This window comes from Sinohyriopsis cumingii, chromosome 2, assembly GCF_028554795.1.
Source record: "Sinohyriopsis cumingii isolate HCF-2022 chromosome 2, ASM2855479v2, whole genome shotgun sequence".
Classification (NCBI taxonomy): domain Eukaryota; kingdom Metazoa; phylum Mollusca; class Bivalvia; order Unionida; family Unionidae; genus Sinohyriopsis; species Sinohyriopsis cumingii.
Window position 1 is genome coordinate 113,226,500 of NC_142962.1, and position 18,790 is coordinate 113,245,289.

Here is an 18,790-nt window from a genome sequence, read left to right on the forward strand (position 1 = left end):
GTGGACTACTATACAAATGCAAATATCTCGATTGGGATTCTAAGTGGTACTTGGTATTACATAATTACATGGGTGTATATTATACTTGTGTCGCGAGGTTGTGAAAACATCAAATGGGATTATAAGCAGGAAAATTAATGGTTCTGTAATTGAACACGTGGCTAATCCTTCAGTATTGAATTGTTCAGCATATTGCTGTAACAGCCAGGTTAGAGTTAGGATGCCATTTATAAATCACCCGTCCACCCAAGTCATTGTGACGGTTACCGACACACAGTCGAGAATACAAGCCGATTTATCTGGGTTTCATGATCCTCATCCTTTACGCTTCCAGTCTGAGTAAGCAAAGTACGAATATAATTAAGTCCATAAAGGTTTCCGTCGCTGTGCCTTTTGAATTCATAATTGTATCACCGACGTCATGGTTGATCTTGACCAATCAAAAGTCGACACTGCTACATTTGGAGAGGTGACTTGCTCGGTGTTTATCCTTACGGCTCCAATAACGTCAGTGACAAATACAATGTTGAAACGTCCCAGTTTTGTGTATGCATCACACATTTGTGCAGCAAAAAGAATTACAACATTTAATGTTCCTATTTTATGAGATCTTCCTCAAAAGATTTGGAAATTAGCGAGATTAAGAATTGCACAAAATTGTAGATAAGGTCAGGATAAACAAAATATTTGTACATACCAGAAACTAGTTTCTAATGGGGGGGGGGGGGGGTAAAATTTGGGATTAAGTTTTGCCAACTTGTTTCAGTCATTGGAGGGAATGCGTGAAAAAAACATTATTATTTACTTGCATATTCTCTGCTAAAACCATTTTATGTAACACTATATGGCATTTATCAGGTTTCAAGAATTTTTAATTTTTATAAATTCCTGTGTCCCATTCTACAGAGCTTTTGAACTGGCTTTATATATATGATAGTTTTGGAGCTTTTATTACTTTGGAGGATTTTCAACGACAAAACTACCGTACTATATATATATATATATATATATATATATATATATATATATATATATATATATATATATATATATATACATCCCAACTACACAGTATAGGGACCATACCTGGTCTGTGCAAACGATAAGCTATCTCAGATGTATATTATAGGGATAATACGTGATCTGTGCAAGCGATAAGCTATCCCAGCTGTATATTTTAGGGATAATACGTGATCTGTGCAAGCGATAAGCTATCCCAGATGTATATTATAGGGATAATACGTGATCTGTGCAAGCGATAAGCTATCTCAGATGTATATTATAGGGATAATACGTGATCTGTGCAAACGATAAGCTACCCCAAATGTATAGTATAGGGACAATATGTGATCTGTGCGAACGACAAGCAACTCAAGATTTGTAGTCTATGGACCGTATTTGTTTTGTGCAAACAATAAGGCACCCATAATGTGAAGTATAGAGAGGTATATGTTTTGTGCCAACATTCGACGAAGCAAGAGGAAAGCTTCGGAAACCCAAATTTCTAACTCTTTCCTGAGCACACGGGCAAATATTTACACACCGCAAACTGGAAGTTATTGCTATTCTTGCGTGTTTAACCACTAAGTACCAAAATGCAAGCAAATACATCTACCCATAAAGGGCGTTTTTATCACTTAAAGGTGTACTTAGCGCTTCAGAAGATGCATGTGGCTGGCGTAAATAAGAACATCACATGTCATGCCAGGTAGAACATGCCGATTTTGAGATAATATTTCACGCACTGGTTAGTCAGGTTCCAAGCGTATTTAGCATGCGGTATATATATATATATATATATATATATATATATATATATATATATATATATATAGTTGATGTGTATGTATCTGCATATGGGTGTAGTTCATGTGTATGTGTCTGTGTATGGGTGTAGTTCATGTGTGTGTATCTGCGTATGGGTGTAGTTCATTTGTGTGTATCTGCGTATGGGTGTAATTCATGTGTATGTATCAGCGTATGGGTGTAGTTCATGTATATGTATCTGCGTATGGGTGTAGTTCATGTGCATGTATCTGCATATGGGTGTAGTTCATGTGTATGTATCAGCGTATGGGTGTAGTTCATGTGCATGTATCTGCATATGGGTGTAGTTCATGTGTATGTATCAGCGTATGGGTGTAGTTCATGTGCATGTATCTGCATATGGGTGTAGTTCATGTGTATGTATCAGCGTATGGGTGTAGTTCATGTGTATGTATCAGCGTATGGGTGTAGTTCATGTATATGTATCTGCGTATGGGTGTAGTTTATGTGCATGTATCTGCATATGGGTGTAGTTCATGTGTATGTATCAGCGTATGGGTGTAGTTCATGTGCATGTATCTGCATATGGGTGTAGTTCATGTGTATGTATCAGCAAATGGGTGTAGTTCATGTGCATGTATCTGCATATGGGTGTAGTTCATGTGTATGTATCAGCATATGGGTGTAGTTCATGTGTATGTATCGGCATATGGGTGTAGTTCATGTGTATGTATCGGCATATGGGTGTAGTTCATGTGTATGTATCTGCATATGGGTGTAGTTCATGTGTATGTATCGGCATATAGGTGTAGTTCATGTGTATGTATCGGCATATGGGTTTAGTTCATGTGTATGTATCGGCATATGGGTGTAGTTACGTGATACTGCTGCACACAGACGAATATATATGTACAGTACGCGGTGCTAATGTTGACACGGTCTGATTTATACATTTCGATACTCTTTTTAGTGTGAACAGTGTTTTAAGTGTCATAATTTCGATATTTTATTTCCCACATGCGTTATATAGTTTTGTAACATATTACACTATAGCAGTGCTTAAAAATGTTTCATTTTTTCACACTTGGCAAAGATGCGGTTGGTCCAGATGTTGTAACACAACGAATTAAATTACATTGCTTGTAGTATAAAAAAAACCTAACCAGGCTACACTGTTTGATGTAATAAAAATAACGTAAGAATGGCTGCCTACATTAATAAAATTGTGCAAGCTGCACAGCGTGCTGCAATACAACTTAACAATTAACATAGCAAACACATTAGCCTAGTTTTAAACATATTTGTCAACATCCATTAAGTTATTACATACAGTGATATTGGTAAGCATGCATTAAATTATTACATACATGGATATTGGTAAACATGCATTAATTTATTACATACAGGGATATTTGTAAACGTATAATAAGTTAATGACATGCAGGGATATTGGTTAACATGTGTTAAGTTATTACATACTGTGATATTGGTAAACATGCATTAAGATATGACCTTCAGGGATATTGATAAACATGCATTAAGTTATTACATACCGGGATATTGGTAAACATCAATTAAGTTATGACCTTCGGGGATATTGGTAAGCATGCATTAAGTTAGTTATTACATACAGGTATAGGGGCCCCGAGTGGTCTAAAGCGCTCTCCGTTACGGATCACTGCCATCTCACCTCTGTCTGCGTAGGTTCGAGTCTCTGATTCAGGTATGTGAGAAAGCTTGCCAGTAGTTTCTCGAGGGCCGGTGGTTCTTTCCGGGAATTTCCCAGGTTCTTCCCCCACCATTAATACTGGCCGCCATGTATAGCCTATCGTGTGCTGAAAAATGGCGTTAAACCCTACAAAAACAACAACAACATACAGGGATATTTGTAAACAAGTATTAAGTTATGATATACAGGGATATTGGTAAACATGCATTAAGTTATTACATACAGAGATATTGGTAAACATGCATGAAGTTATTACATACAGGGATATTGGTAAACATGCGTTAAATTATTACGTACAGGGATATTGGTAAACATGTATTAAGTTATTACATACAGGGATATTGGTAAACATGCATTAAGTTATTACATACAGGGATATTGGCAAACATGCATTAAGTTACTACATACAGTTTTGGAATGGTTACAATGTAATGACTATCTTGTGGCATGTTTCGCGAATGTGATGTTATACGACCAAACTGTCACGTGGCTTGGGGTAGTTATTGTTTCACTTACTAGTCCTATGTCAGAATTCTTTCTGTGTCCAGGATTCCAATCTTGACAAATCTCCGCGTTTAGAAAATCCAGTCGTCGTCATCTGTCTTCGACTTGACTGACGCCATGTCGTTAATCTTAGTGTCAACTGTCTGTCTTACTCTTTCTTTATTATCATCAAGCAACAGTCGTTTTCCCGGAAACACTGTTGCTACTTGTAATAAGTTCTATTATATTATACTTGTATTAATTGCTATTATACTTGTACTACGTTCTAATATATTATAATTGGATTAAACTCTATTCTACTTGAACTATGCTCTAATATATTATACTTATATTATGCTCTATTCTACTTGTGTTACACCAGGGGTGGGCAAACTAAGTCATCATTCGCACTGACTCTGTTTATGTTACTCTGTTTATCAAATAAATGTGCTTCTTTTGAAGTTTAAATTTAAGTTTTCAAATGTTAACAACATATTAACAACTGAAAATTAATTAGAAGTTATTTAGAAAAACCTTTTGTTTTTGCTATTTCAAATATTAATTATTTTACTTAATGAACTATGCGGCCCGCGACAAGGAGTAAATTTGTGTAAGCCGCACTTGCACTGGAAAGTTTGCCCACCTCTGTGCTACACTAATATATTATACTAATACTACGCTCTACTATATTATACTTGTACTACGCTCTACTATACTTGCACAACACTCTACTATATTATAACTATATTACGCTCGAATATTTTATACTTGTCCTACGCTCTAATATATTATACGTGTAACACGCTCTAACATATTACACTAGTACTACGCTCTGATATATTAAACTTGTACTACGTTCTATTAAACTTGAACTACGTTCAAATACAGGGGTAGGCAACCTATGGCACGCATGCCACAAGATGGCACGTCAAGAGGTTTTGTGTGGCACGCGAAGGGCAGCCAAAAATCTCGATTTTAAAGGGTTACTCTCTTAGTGGTACACGCGCTCGTTCATATTGTAATTAATCCGGAAAAAGGTGGCTATGTAAAATATGTTGCCGACCCCATCTCTATTATATTATATTCCTAGTACGCTCTGATATATTATACATATACTACGCTCTAATATATTATACGTGTACTACGCTGTAATATATTATATTTGTACTACGCTCTAATATATTATACTTATCTGGGTTTTTAAACCAGTTGCATGTGTCATCTTTGTTTCATTCAGCGATTTACCAGAATTATCGTCAAAAGTTATATTGTAGCATGTTTCGCTCCGTTTTCCTGCCGCAGTGTTTCGTACATGTTTAATTCCATGTTTAATTACAGTCCATTATTAGAACATTATCTGTCAGATCAAGTGTTGTTCTTTTCTTTCAGTCTGAAGTAACAATTAAGGGTATCATCCCGTAATATAGACCCGCCCATTTTCATAAACACCAATCAATTAGCAAGGACGAAATGGAGGAGTTTCATTATTACAGATAGTTTTAATGGTATTTAGTTGCCATTGCATATGACGAGCTTGATTTCTGTAACTCATTTCAACGTCCCGAAAGTTTTGGATCAGCCGTCGTACTGCCTCGTTTGAAATGCACAAAATTGCGCACCGTACCTCGTTATTAGCGATTTCCTGGTCTAGATACCCTTCCTCATAATATACCATATGTACTCGCTTATTAGCCGCGTCCAAGTGCAAACAGCCTAGTCCCAGATCAGTCGTCAATAAATGCGCCAGCAGATCAAGTACATGTTGTTTCTTATATTGATAAGTCATAACAAACTGCAATGACCCAGATTTGCCAGCGCATTATGTAACAGTTGATCAGGGTTTGTGCTGGATGCAGTTGGATCCGACTTTTAAATAAGCACGCACTGTAATACAGTATTTATCCATACATATATCCATGCGTGCGTGCGTGCGTGCGTGCGTACATACATACATACATACATACATGCATACATACATACATACATACATACATACATACATACATATATACATATGGATATGTTGCATATACTCGCAGGGCTATGAACAAATCAGTAATGTGAACAAGCAGTATTGAAAACCTACGTTAGGGTTAAGTGATTGAGCAAAAAAAAATGCAATTCTGTTCACTCTATTTTACAAAACGGTCTATAAGATTAAAGGTTCCATTGATTTATTGCATACTGAGGAAGACTTAAAGAGTTCTTACTCTATATTACCCCCGCACAAAGACACACAGACACGCACACTAAAGAGTTCATTGATCGACTTACACGGTATAAGAACGTATACAGATACCATTCGTAATGTTAATGCTTCTTTTGTTAACAAGACTTTAATTACTGATACTATTGCAAACGGTATATTGTACCATGTCATACTGTACAGTATTATAAAGTCAATAACTCGTACCATGCCATACTGTACAGTACTAGAAAGTCAATAACTCGAACCATGTCATACTTTACAGTATTAGGAAGTCAATAACTCGTACCATGTCATACTGTACATTATTAGGAAGTCAATACCTCGTACCATGTCATACTGTACAGAATTAGGAAGTCAATAACTCGTACCATGTTATGCTGTACAGTATTATGAAGTCAGTAACTCGTACCATGTCATACTGTACAGTATTATGAAGCCAGTAACTCGTACCATGCCATACTCTACAGTATTAGGACGTAAATAACTCGTACCATGGTATACTATATATTAATAAGAATTCAGTAACATTTACATTGGAATACTCATAATCAATAGGACAGTAATAACTTGTACCATGGTATACTTTATAATATTAGGATGTCAGTAGTACATACCATGGCGTACTGTACATTATTAGGACGTCCGTAACATTTATATTAATAAGACGTTGATAACGTGTACCAAGGTATACTGTATATTAATAAGATGTCAATAACGTGTACCATGTCATACTGTATATTAATAAGACGTCAATAACGTGTACCATGGCATACTGTATACACTGGACAACAAATTTTTACAAAAGTCATGTTACTGAAATAAAATTAGTCAATTCTTATCAATTTTTATGTGCTGAACACGAATATGACAGTCAAATTGCAAAATTGGCTCTAGTTTTTTTGTAATCTGCAAGAAATTAATGTTTACATAACGAAATGCATTCCAATAGTAAAAGGTCAACTGTAATAGCCTACCTATAAAAAATCAAGTCATTGACTACATCTTAGATTTCTTCGCCTGTCTCTTGTACAGCTGTTCGGGAGCATCTCTGAGGAGTGTCCAGCAGTAGTCAGCCAGCATTGTAGTGGACCATTTTCCCTGGTATCTTTGTTCCATTGTTGCGATATCTTGATGAAAACGTTCGCCGTGTTCATCACTAACAATACCACAGTTGCTAGGAAAGAAATCCAAATGGGAATGAAGGAAGTGAATCTTTAGAGACATATTGCAGCCAAGTTTCTTATACTTCATCAACATGTCTTCTACTAGTTCCTTATAGTTTTCTGCCCTAACATTTCCGAGGAAGTTTGTAGAAACTAGGCGAAAAGCATTCCATGCTTGTTTCGCGTCACCTTCCAGCAAGTTGTTGAACCGGTCATCTTTGAAAAGCTCTCGAATCTGAGGACCCACAAAAACTCCCTCTTTAATCTTTGCTTCGCTGAGTCGAGGGAATTTTTCATGCAGGTATCGGAATGCTGGCAAAGTCCGGTCAATGGCTTTCACGAAGTTCTTCATCAAACCTAGTTTGATGTGAAGGGGTGGTAGCAAGATTTTCTGAGCCTCAACCAGAGCTGGGTGTTGGATATTCTTCTCTCCAATGGCTACATTCTGCCTGTGAGTCCATTCCTTCCTCATGTAGTGCATTTCCCTTGCTCGGCTATCCCACTCGCATAAGAAACACATGTATTTTGTATATCCTTGCTGCAGTCCCATTAAAAGGGCAACTACCTTCAAATCACCACAGAGGTGCCAGCTGTACTTGTTATACTCAATGGAATTCAGTAGCTGCCTTAAGTTATCGTATGTCTCTTTCATGTGGACAGCATACGCTACTGGAATAGATGGAAGAATGTTTCCATTGTGCAAAAGCACAGCCTTGAGACTCAGTTTCGAAGAGTCCACAAATAGTCTCCATTCTTGTGGGTCATGAGTGATTTTTAAAGCATTCATGAGGCCCTCAATATCGGAACAGAATATCAGATTACTTTCCTTTCTGAAGAAAGGCTCCAATTGCTGGTGGCGCTTTCGATATGCAGTAATTGTGACATCTTCTTCTAGAAGATTCCATTGTTGGAGTCTTGATCCTAGCAATTCTGCCTTGTTCTTTGATAAGTCCAAATCACGAATCAGGTCATTTAGTTCTTCCTGTGTTATTCTGTGTGGGGTTGATGATGCACCACAGTGAAAATCTGGATCACTGCATGCTGATGGACCAGGAGAAGAACAGGTCGACTCACCTTTGTCTTCGTCAGATGAATCAAGAGAATATTCTGCTGGAGGTTCTGGAATAGGAAGTCCCTCACCATGTGGAACTGGTCTCAATGCAGACGGAATGTTTGGGTAGACTATTCTCGACTTCTTTCGCTTCGTTATTCCGCCGGAAAGAGGAGGAACCAAGCAGAAGTAACAGTCATTTAGGTGGTTGCTTGGCTCTCTCCACACCATTGGGACTGCAAACGGCATTGATGACCTTTTGCAATTCAACCACTGTGAAAGCTGTGTTGTACATGTAGCACAGCATATATGCGGAGCCCAAGGCTTGTCTTGGTCACCAACCTTGCATCCGAAGTAAAGATGATATGCCTTCTTCACTTGAGAATTGATAGTTTTCTTCTGGTTGGCAAATGTCACTTCCCCACAAATACAGCAAAAATTGTCCGCGGTATTAACACACTTTCGAGGCATTACTGTTCTTTATTGTACGTAAATGGATAAAATAATAAGTTTTATGTAACAGTAGCTTGAACTGTCTCGCACAACGTCTAAAATATTTTAAATGCTGAACCTATCTGATTGGGCTTTATATAGTACACTGCTTACGTCAGCTTCAGCAGCCGCCTGGCATTAGTATAATAGGCCTACACATGTATAGTACACTGCTGACGTCAACTTACTTCAGCAGCCGCATGGCATTAGTATTGCATTGCATCAGAAAATGATGCAATCAACTGTGGATGATGTGAGCATGATGGTATTATGCAATGTTACATCATTATTCCGGATGTTGCTGCAGTCCTACTGGAGAAATTTACACAGTGAAACATAGAAAATGAGGTATATGAATATCTTCAAAACGAGAGCCAATACAAATTTTTCACGGTTATATTCGTGTTCGGCACACCAAAATACTACAGATTAGGGCCTTTTCAAGTCAGTAATGATTTCACTGTTGACCAGTGATATTAATAAGATGCCAATAACGTGTACCATGGCATACTGTATATTAATAAGATGCCAATAACGTGTACCAAGTCATACTGTATATTAATAAGACGTAAATAACGTGTACCATGTCATACTGTATATTAATAAGACGTCAATAACGTGTACCATGTCATACTGTATATTAATAAGACGTCAATAACGTGTACCATGTCATACTGTATATTAATAAGAGGTCAAACACTTGTACCATGGCATACTCTATATTAGTAAGGCATCAATAGCTTGAACTTTGCCATCATGCATATTAGCTGGAATTTCGCATAGGAATATTGTGTCTTAAAAATGAGCCCAACTCGCGTCCTGTCTGTCTGTGTGTGTGTATGTGTGTATCTGTCTGTATGTCTCTGTATTTGTCTCAGTATGTCTATATATATGTAGAGATAACGGAGACACACTTTTACTAACGTCTGATTTAATATGTGCCCTTCCACTCACATGCAGATGTTTTTTTTCTTTTTTTCTCTCAAAACTTGGCTCTACCTATGCATGTGATGTGTTAAAATGAATAGACAGAAAGTTTTTTTAAAAAGACATTTGGTCGTTTCTGCCTCCTTGATCACCAAGAAAGAGTGACAAAACAGAAATTTAATTCTTAAATCTGTCTTTGTAAATTTACAAATACACTGGAGGGAATTCTACCATATCAATTAAGATGGCTCAGTCGATAGAGAGAACACTATCGGTTTTCGTTTTTATGTGGACTAGTCAGATGTATCTTATTTCATTGTGCCTTTGAAAGATGCAAGAAATAAAATTGTTTTTCTTTCTTCTAATGGGGCGTGTTCCACGTGTATGCTGACACATTTGTTTCTTGGCCTTGAAATTTACTACATCAGTAACAACGGGCTAGATATATCGGTGAACTTTAAATGGACTTAGTTTGTCTCATTAGAGTGTAGTTTATTATGGTGCTATAATTGATGTCCATGCCTTAGCACGAACAATATTATGCACATAAATACCTAAAAAAACATAAACATTCAGGTTTATTTGGCTCCCTCTTTTGCCCATTTTGTTTTAATTATAAATCTAGATAATCGACCTGAGGTTAAAATTGTAGTTTTTCATCAATTGTTCAAAACTACTTTTCTTAATGACAAATAATACAAGCTGATAAAATTTTCTCAAACATAATTATTTAACCTCATACATAATTATTTAATCTCTTTCAGATCCATCTGAGACAACAGAGAACACATACGAGTCCTCGTCTGGCTTTGCTTCAGATGTCGCCAGTTATAACCCGTCTTCCTGCAAAATGTCCACATTCAAGGGCGATAACTTGTCGCTGTCCTCCACGGATCAGAGATTATCCGATTCATCATTCGACAGGCAGTTTTCTGATTCTTCCACTGACAGACCATATCTCCACAAAAGACTAGGTGAGGGGAAGTTCCCCTGGGCATATACTCCGGGAGCGAAAATAGCGCAACAAAACAAGGCTAATAGAGATAGGATTATTAACAATTCCACTCCTGTGGTTCAAAATGGCCATGCTCCGAAATATATTGAGCAGAAGAACTCTCCTCATTCGGACTATGGTCATTTCGAAAATCCCCATCCTGAATATCATCATTTGGAGTCCCATAAAATGAATCATATCAGTTCTAAATTCAGCCAATTGGATCTACAGGACACGGAAAAGCTAATGTTAACCTCAAATAAAGGAAAAGCTAGACATATTCGACCGTCTCCGTTTGATTTATTAACGGATGACGTTATCGTGAATATTTTCTCAAACTTGCCAACAGATCAAATATGCAAATGCTCTCGTGTTTGTCAAAGATGGTATCGCCTAGCATGGGACCCGTGGTTATGGAAACGGATAGTCATAAGCGACGAAACACTGGACACTGATAAGGCAATGAAATATTTGACTAAACGGCTTAGTTATAATACTCCAACAGTTTGTGTTATTGTGGAAAGAATTATTCTAACCGGTTGCGAGCGGTTGACGGATAAGGGACTTCGCTTAATTGCCAAGAGGTGTCCCGAACTCAGGCATATGGAGATACAGGGATGTTCTAATATTTCTAACAATGCTCTGTTTGAAGTGGTGTCGTACTGTGTCAATTTGGAATACCTCGACGTTTCAGGTATAGTATTTCTCTCAACCCCACCCCCACCCCCCGCTTAAGCCAACATTTGCAAGAAGCCTGTCACAAAGAAATTATATTATCTGCCTCTGCACATGAATAGATGCCTGAGGAATAATTTCTTAGCACTTCCAATAAATATAGACGATATATCTTCTCTCGTGATTTTTCTCCATTTATAAATTGAGGATTCTAGTAAATTTCTACAAGTCCACTTCTAAAGAGAGGCTTAAGACAGGAAAAGATCCTTTTATAAATTGTCGAATCCTCAATAAATATATATAAATCCACATCCACGGTGGAAATTAAAACTTGAAAGTACTTTGATAAATTGCTGATCTCCTCAGTAAATCTGTACAAATCCACTTCCAAAGGGAAAATAAGGCTGTATAAACTTCTTTTGTAACTTGTTGATTTCATTAGTAAATCTATAACTTCAGTTTCGTAAGGGGACATTAAAACTGGGGCCTTTCCATTTACGATTTCGATTTGATGGGATTTTTTTATTGTCTGCATTCAAAAGTTTGTAAGACTGACTTATCGACTGTTTTGGAATCACTAGAATACCTATTTTGCATAAAATAAAAAATCCATTGCCTTATCGGACCCTGTTCTTATCGGACACTGTCAAGCACTTATCGGACGTTGTCAAGCATTTATCGGGCTCTGTTAAGTACTTATCGGACTCTGTTCTTATCGGACGCTGTCAAGCACTTATCGGTCTATTAAGCAAGCGTTAGACGCAATACCTTGTGCTACGTAACATGATACCACCAGAGGTATATGATGTTGCAACAACACGCAAAATTGCGTCACGTCAGTTATTAAACTAATTAGAGCAATATATATGATGTTGCAGCAAAACGTAAAATTACGTCACGCCAGTTATAAAATTAGTTAGAGCAATATATACGATGTTGCAACAACACGTAAAATTACGTCACGTCAGTTATGAAACTAATTAGAGCAACATTTCTTTTTCGGATACATTTGTAATCTCTTTAAGTTTGTGGAAAAAAATCAAATGTATTCTTTAATAAACAGGAGCATATAATTATAAATTATAATATCCATATTGTTGGATATTGCGGTGGCATCTGACGTACGTGTTTCTCACAAGTTCGTTCGTTCCCTATTATTCACAATATCTAAGAGTACGAATTCTTGACTATATAGATAGTGCACTGTATTGACGTCATTGAACTGAGCGTGAAGTCGTTACTTTTCAACAGTGGCATCGTGCAGCTGAAATGGCGTTTTCATTATTCTGAAACAAGTTAAATTTCAACGCTTTCCACTGAGATTTGTACTAATCACCAGCCTTTGTTTCGGTGAATATGCGGTTTTTTATGATCCAGTAAATCCATCTTATTGGATCACGTCAGTCTGTAATAAGTTTACTGTTTATTTTGTTTAAAATGTGGAAAGTTATTATTTTAAGGATTGAATTTAATATCTCCCTTAACGACATCCTGTAAAATGACAATTTCCTCTAATCCATAATAAATCAGGTAAAATTAGCTCAGAAACCCTCTTTTCTCGTTTTTGTTCCCCAATCGACCAGATTATGCATTTCAGTGTATGGTTCGTGTGATGAGAACCGCCAATGGATTTATGTGGAAATATTACTTTAAAAATAATGGTGAATGGCATGCTTACCTTCAGAGATGATAAGGAAATATATAGTCTGCATAATTATGTGAAGCACGCGCTTGTTTCCGAAATTCGCTCTGAAAAATCCAAGAAATTCATACCAGTTGCACATTTTTGAAATCACAAGACCTTTTGTTCTAATAATATGGCCAACATTTGGCAATTCCCTCATAATACTTAAAGTTTTCTAGGTTTATGGTGAAGTAAAACTGCTAATAATTCTAGCTTTAGATTAGGCCCTGAGAATGTAAAGTTACAGACGCACTATTAGGAAATGCTATGTGACACCAGTACATTAATAGGAAATGCTACGTAACATCAGTACACTAATAGGAAATGCTACGTGATACCAGTATACTAATGGGAAATGATACGTGATATCAATACACTAATAGGAAATGATACGTGACATCAGTACACTAATAGGAAATGCTCCGTGATATCAGTACACTAATAGGAAATGCTACGTAACATCAGTACACTAATAGGAAATGCTCCGTGATATCAGTACACTAATAGGAAATGCTACGTGATACCAGTATACTAATGGGAAATGATACGTGATATCAATACACTAATAGGAAATGATACGTGACATCAGTACACTAATAGGAAATGATACGTGATATCAGTGCACGAGTCTAAACTATGCCATTGTTTTGTGTCTCGGGTTGTCAAAAGCCTTGCTACATATGTTACATGAGGTGTCACAGGTTATCAAAAGCCTTGGTACATATGTAACATGCGGTGTCACAACGGATGCATTCAGATTTTTAAATTCTGGAAAAACAGCAAAGTTCTACCAATATGAAAGTCTACAGTTGAAAAGTAAATGCAAAATTGAAATGAAAACCACTAATGGGCAAGGGAAATATCTAATCCAGACCGTTATTCCGTGAAAAAACAACAATAATGCTGTAAGCTAGATGGGCTGGGAGCACTTGATGTCATTTATCAAATGGCAAAAAATTATGCATTTAATATGAACGCAGTGAACATGGCGGATCTGCTGTTAACTTTCATTATTGACAGAATATAACATATTTGTATATCTTACATATCAAACAATATGAACATACGAAGACGAAAGTTCTTTTGTTGTGTTTCTTTTGAAGCCGACGACTAGCGCAGACAAGTGGCACGAACGTTTCTAGCACCATAAGAAGCAAGCCAGGAAACCATTCAACTCTTGAACTTGAGGTTGAAACATGTTGTGACCAATCACAGACCATGTCGTATTAGAGAAGTCCTGCGATTGGTTCATAGTGGAAACTCAGAGTTACATGATCTCACGACCTGGTGATCGTGCTTTTCATACTTTATTAATTTTGCAATAATGTACGGAAGTTTAACTGTCAGTCGTAACGACTCGGCGATTTCCATAAGCCGTCATTAACCTTGGGGTACTTACTTTACGGAAACAGCCGAATGTTACTATTGAAACAAAATCAAGCAGCCTGGTTCCCTAAAGTAAACATCAGTGTCTTTAATTTTTTTCTTTAAATAGGTATGGAGAATTACAGCTTTTGGAAGCAAAATGACTATTTTCATTAAACCAGCACGACCCCATCCACTGTATCCACATTCACTATGACCGCAACCCGCAAACACTTCCTCGTGGCGATCTAACCGAAAATACAATGTTAACTTCTCATTTGCTTTCAAATGACTATACAATAAAATAAAATAATTCTTTCCAAACACTTTTCAAAAGTTTTTAGCTATACATTGAATAAACGCACTTCTATACAAACATTCACGAGGGAGGAAAAGGTTTTCCCTGATACTATAATGTTACAGGGCAGGCATTTACGTCTGAGAGTATTTCAAAAGGGCTGGTCTGATCTTACAAAGATAACGCATGGCGTCAGGATTAAGTATCGCAGAGGTAAAATTTCATAATCCGATGAATTCATTACGTGGGAAATTTAGCATGAAGGAATATAACGAGATATGACTGCCCCACAGCCTAATTGAAAATTACCTACTGTAATAGTATCTCATTTGAACTCGAAGTCACTTGATGTTGTAGACAGGGTGTAATAATCAATATGACCCGGTACCTTTTCAAGTGCTGTCAGTGTTTCCTCTGATTATTATATTACGGAAAAAAGAAAACTGCAAAGTTATCTTCCTTAGACTCGGACTTATAAAGGGTCATCAGCATATTCACACACTGCAGTGTTTGGAATCCTGGATGGCGGGAATGTAAATTTTAGCCTGTCAGTATTCCATTAAAATAATTTCCTTTGCGAAAACTCCTCCATGGTATAAATAAAACAGCTCATACTGTAAGTAGGTTGACATAAAATTTATTAAACTAGATTTGGGAATGTCATATCAAAACCTTGAATAATATGGTTATACTTTTTCTGACACCAGTCGTATCGATTTAAGCTCATGAATTCCTCATGAAGACGGTTTGAACTCGATACAATTCAATCTTCGTTCTTTCTTTTGTATTTTTTGTTCAGTATATTTAAAAAAATATATATATCTTTGTAATTTGTTGGTATCTTGAAGTCAAGTGTATGGACTATGTCTTAATCTTTTCAGGTTGCCCGTGTATCACCTGCATACGACTGACAGACAGCATCCTGATGCAGGCCTCAGCACACCACTTGCGTCAAGTCTACCTCCGCCACCTTGACATGACAGATTGCTATGCCCTCGAGAACGATGGGCTAACAGCAATTGCCACGTATTGTTCCCAGTTACAGTTTCTCTATCTCAGACGCTGTGTTCGGATCGGCGATGCCGGTGTACAGGCGATTGCCAACAACTGTTATTGCCTCAAAGAGCTCAGTATTAGTGATTGTAAAAAGATCACAGACTATGGCATTAGCGAACTTGCAAAGCTCAAAGACAGCCTTCGCTATCTCAGCGTGGCAAAATGTGACAAAGTGTCTGACGTTGGAATTATCCAGGTGGCGAGAGGGTGCCGGAAGTTAAGGTATCTAAATGTACGAGGTTGTGAGGCGGTCTCGGATGACTCTCTAGACACACTTGCCAGAAACTGTTCACGATTGAAGTCCCTGGACGTTGGGAAATGCGATATCACAGACGAAGGTTTATTTCTTCTCGCTCAGCACTGTCAACAGCTGAAGAAACTGAGTGTAAAATCATGTGATGGAATCACAGACAGGGGAGTTATGACAATAGCGTACTACTGTCGAGGTCTTCAGCAGTTAATTATACAAGAGTGTCACCTGAGCGTAGAAGCCTACCGGACTGTTAAGAAATATTGCAAACACTGCCTGATTGAACACACCAACCCAGCTTTCTATTGACGACTCAATTCTGTCCACATTTCTCCAATCCAACGCTCACGAAATCCATAAATCTAAGCCTTGTTCAGAGACATGCCTGCCTTTAGAAGTGAAATTGTCCGTTTAGAGGGTGTCTAACTCTTATGTCGACTCTTTCTTTTTGATGAACTCCATCTATTACGCGGTAGCCTAACCTTGGCGTTTAAACAGTATCACGCATAGACACACAAAAGAAGAACATTATAAAGTAAATATACGAAATTTCAATATGTTATTCATAATTGTTTGACAGCGGAAACAGCTTTTGTTCATAATGACACATTTCTTGTCTGATATAGATCATGAACTGATTTTACTAGGGTGTTGTCAATTATAATCTCTGTAGCTACTACGACTCCTGAAGGATGCTGATATTTGATACTTTGTGGAATAAATGGAATTGGTGTAACGTATGCAAAGTCATTTCTAGACACGATGAAGGGTCAAAAGTCTATGTGAGATAATACACGATGAAGGGTCAAAGGTCTATGTGAGATAATACACGATGAAGGGTCAAAGGTCTATGTGAGATAATACACGATGAAGGGTCAAAGGTCTATGTGAGATAATACACGATGAAGGGTCAAAGGTCTATGTGAGATAATACAATATAATGTGGCATATTTCTTAATGACAAAAAATTTCTTCAGATACAGGTGGTTTCTAAATACAGGTGGTTTCTAAATACAGGTTCATTTATTCATTTAGAATTCTTCAGGGATCACGTTAAAGTGAATAACTTTCCTAGGCAGCTGACCGGTTATGAGAGATTTTGTTTTATCCATAATATTTATATTAATAATCGTGGCTTTGATTTCCACGACCGTTCCTTTCAGTGTTCGATGCACACACATGCGCATTCACACAGTTCCTCTGTCCCAAAATTTGAATACTTTATCTTCATTTTTACTGATAACAAACTAATTTGTCTTATATATACCGTCACAATGAACTCTTACATATTATGTAAGTAACAATATTGCACAATCTAGGAATGACGTGTAGTTGATATTATCGGTAAAAGCACAATCTGTCGAATTTGTATTACAGCGAGATTGAATTTAAAACAGGAGTAAATATCTCTTCATTTTTAATAAAAACGTTTCTTGAAACGAGACCTTGATCTATTTGGCAAGATACAGTATCCATTCAAATTAAAAATCAAAAATACGTCCTGCTCAAACATAGTTAGGACAATATATGTTTACGACATAATTTTCAAACTGAATTAATTCTGCAATATCCCCAGGTGATGTGATATTTAGTGGAATAGATCTGATGTACATTGACAGAACTGGCTTCAACGTTTCGCAACATTATATTGAATCTCTTTGCTTCAGTGTGATTTTCGATTATTTGAATCTCGCAGAATAATGTTTTAAAGTAGCGGTCGTGCACCCTTTATAAAATATGTTTATACTTCAAGAAGTGTGCAACATGTTACTGGTTGCTATGTTGGAAGAACCGTGTATTTCTCTGATGGCTGCCAAAAAAGACAGACTCGTCCTTGTTTTAAAAACTAGGAAAAGCTCACCAGTTGCCTCAGTACTGAAAGAAAATAAGTGGGCGCAACGGTAAATCAACGAGAGAATATACGTTCTTTCAACATTCTGACTACATTATTTTTTTCACGTCCAATAGATGCATTCATATTTGAATTCATGTACATGCACGTTTCAGTATGTAAAAGATGTATTTTTCACGATGGACTTCATATAATCGATCGATTGATTATATATTTTAGTTGTTTTCGGTTGTTTATCTTTATTGATCCTACTGTAACAATGAACACAACTATTTATGCGCTTCCCATGATTAAACTATTTTTATGTGACAAATATACTTCTTGTTACAGTTATTATTCTGGTATTTCACTTTGATAATTTGGCTTTCAGTCGGCACTATATAACCATTATTTTTGATGTGCCGTCAAGACACACACACACACACACACACACACACATATATATATATATATATATATATATATATATATATATATATATATATATATATATATATATATTGATGATGCCGACATCGTCATATTCAGACGTCGGCATCGAATAGTGTAGTTGACACGTCAAATACATATAATTCTTCAATGATTAGCCCACGCTTGTTCATAAGGCCATCCTCGGCTTTAGAAACCAAAAACAACTGGAAACTAATCAATCCCATCCACATCTTTTCTACAATTTGCACGGCTTAACGACGAAGTGCAACGTGACATAGATGTTTTGAAAAGGAGGAAGGTAAAGGGATACAACTCATAAATTACACGATCGAAATTAATACATCCATATGGCGGTATTAGACT

At 36.9% G+C, this 18,790-nt stretch overlaps 1 protein-coding gene across 3 annotated transcripts in view; it reads left to right on the forward strand.

Moving 5' to 3' along the window:
- The window catches only part of LOC149805628 (uncharacterized), a 126,712-nt gene extending 108,400 nt beyond the window's left edge, over window positions 1-18,312 (forward strand). For all 3 annotated transcript variants that reach the window (XM_089950267.1, XM_089950265.1, XM_089950266.1), the window contains exons 2-3: window positions 10,586-11,509; window positions 15,719-18,312. In XM_089950267.1, the coding sequence (XP_089806393.1) occupies window positions 10,586-11,509; window positions 15,719-16,452 (1,658 nt within the window). In that variant the 3' untranslated portion in view covers window positions 16,453-18,312. The remainder of the gene's footprint in view (window positions 1-10,585; window positions 11,510-15,718) is intronic.
- Window positions 18,313-18,790: the final 478 nt, after the last annotated feature.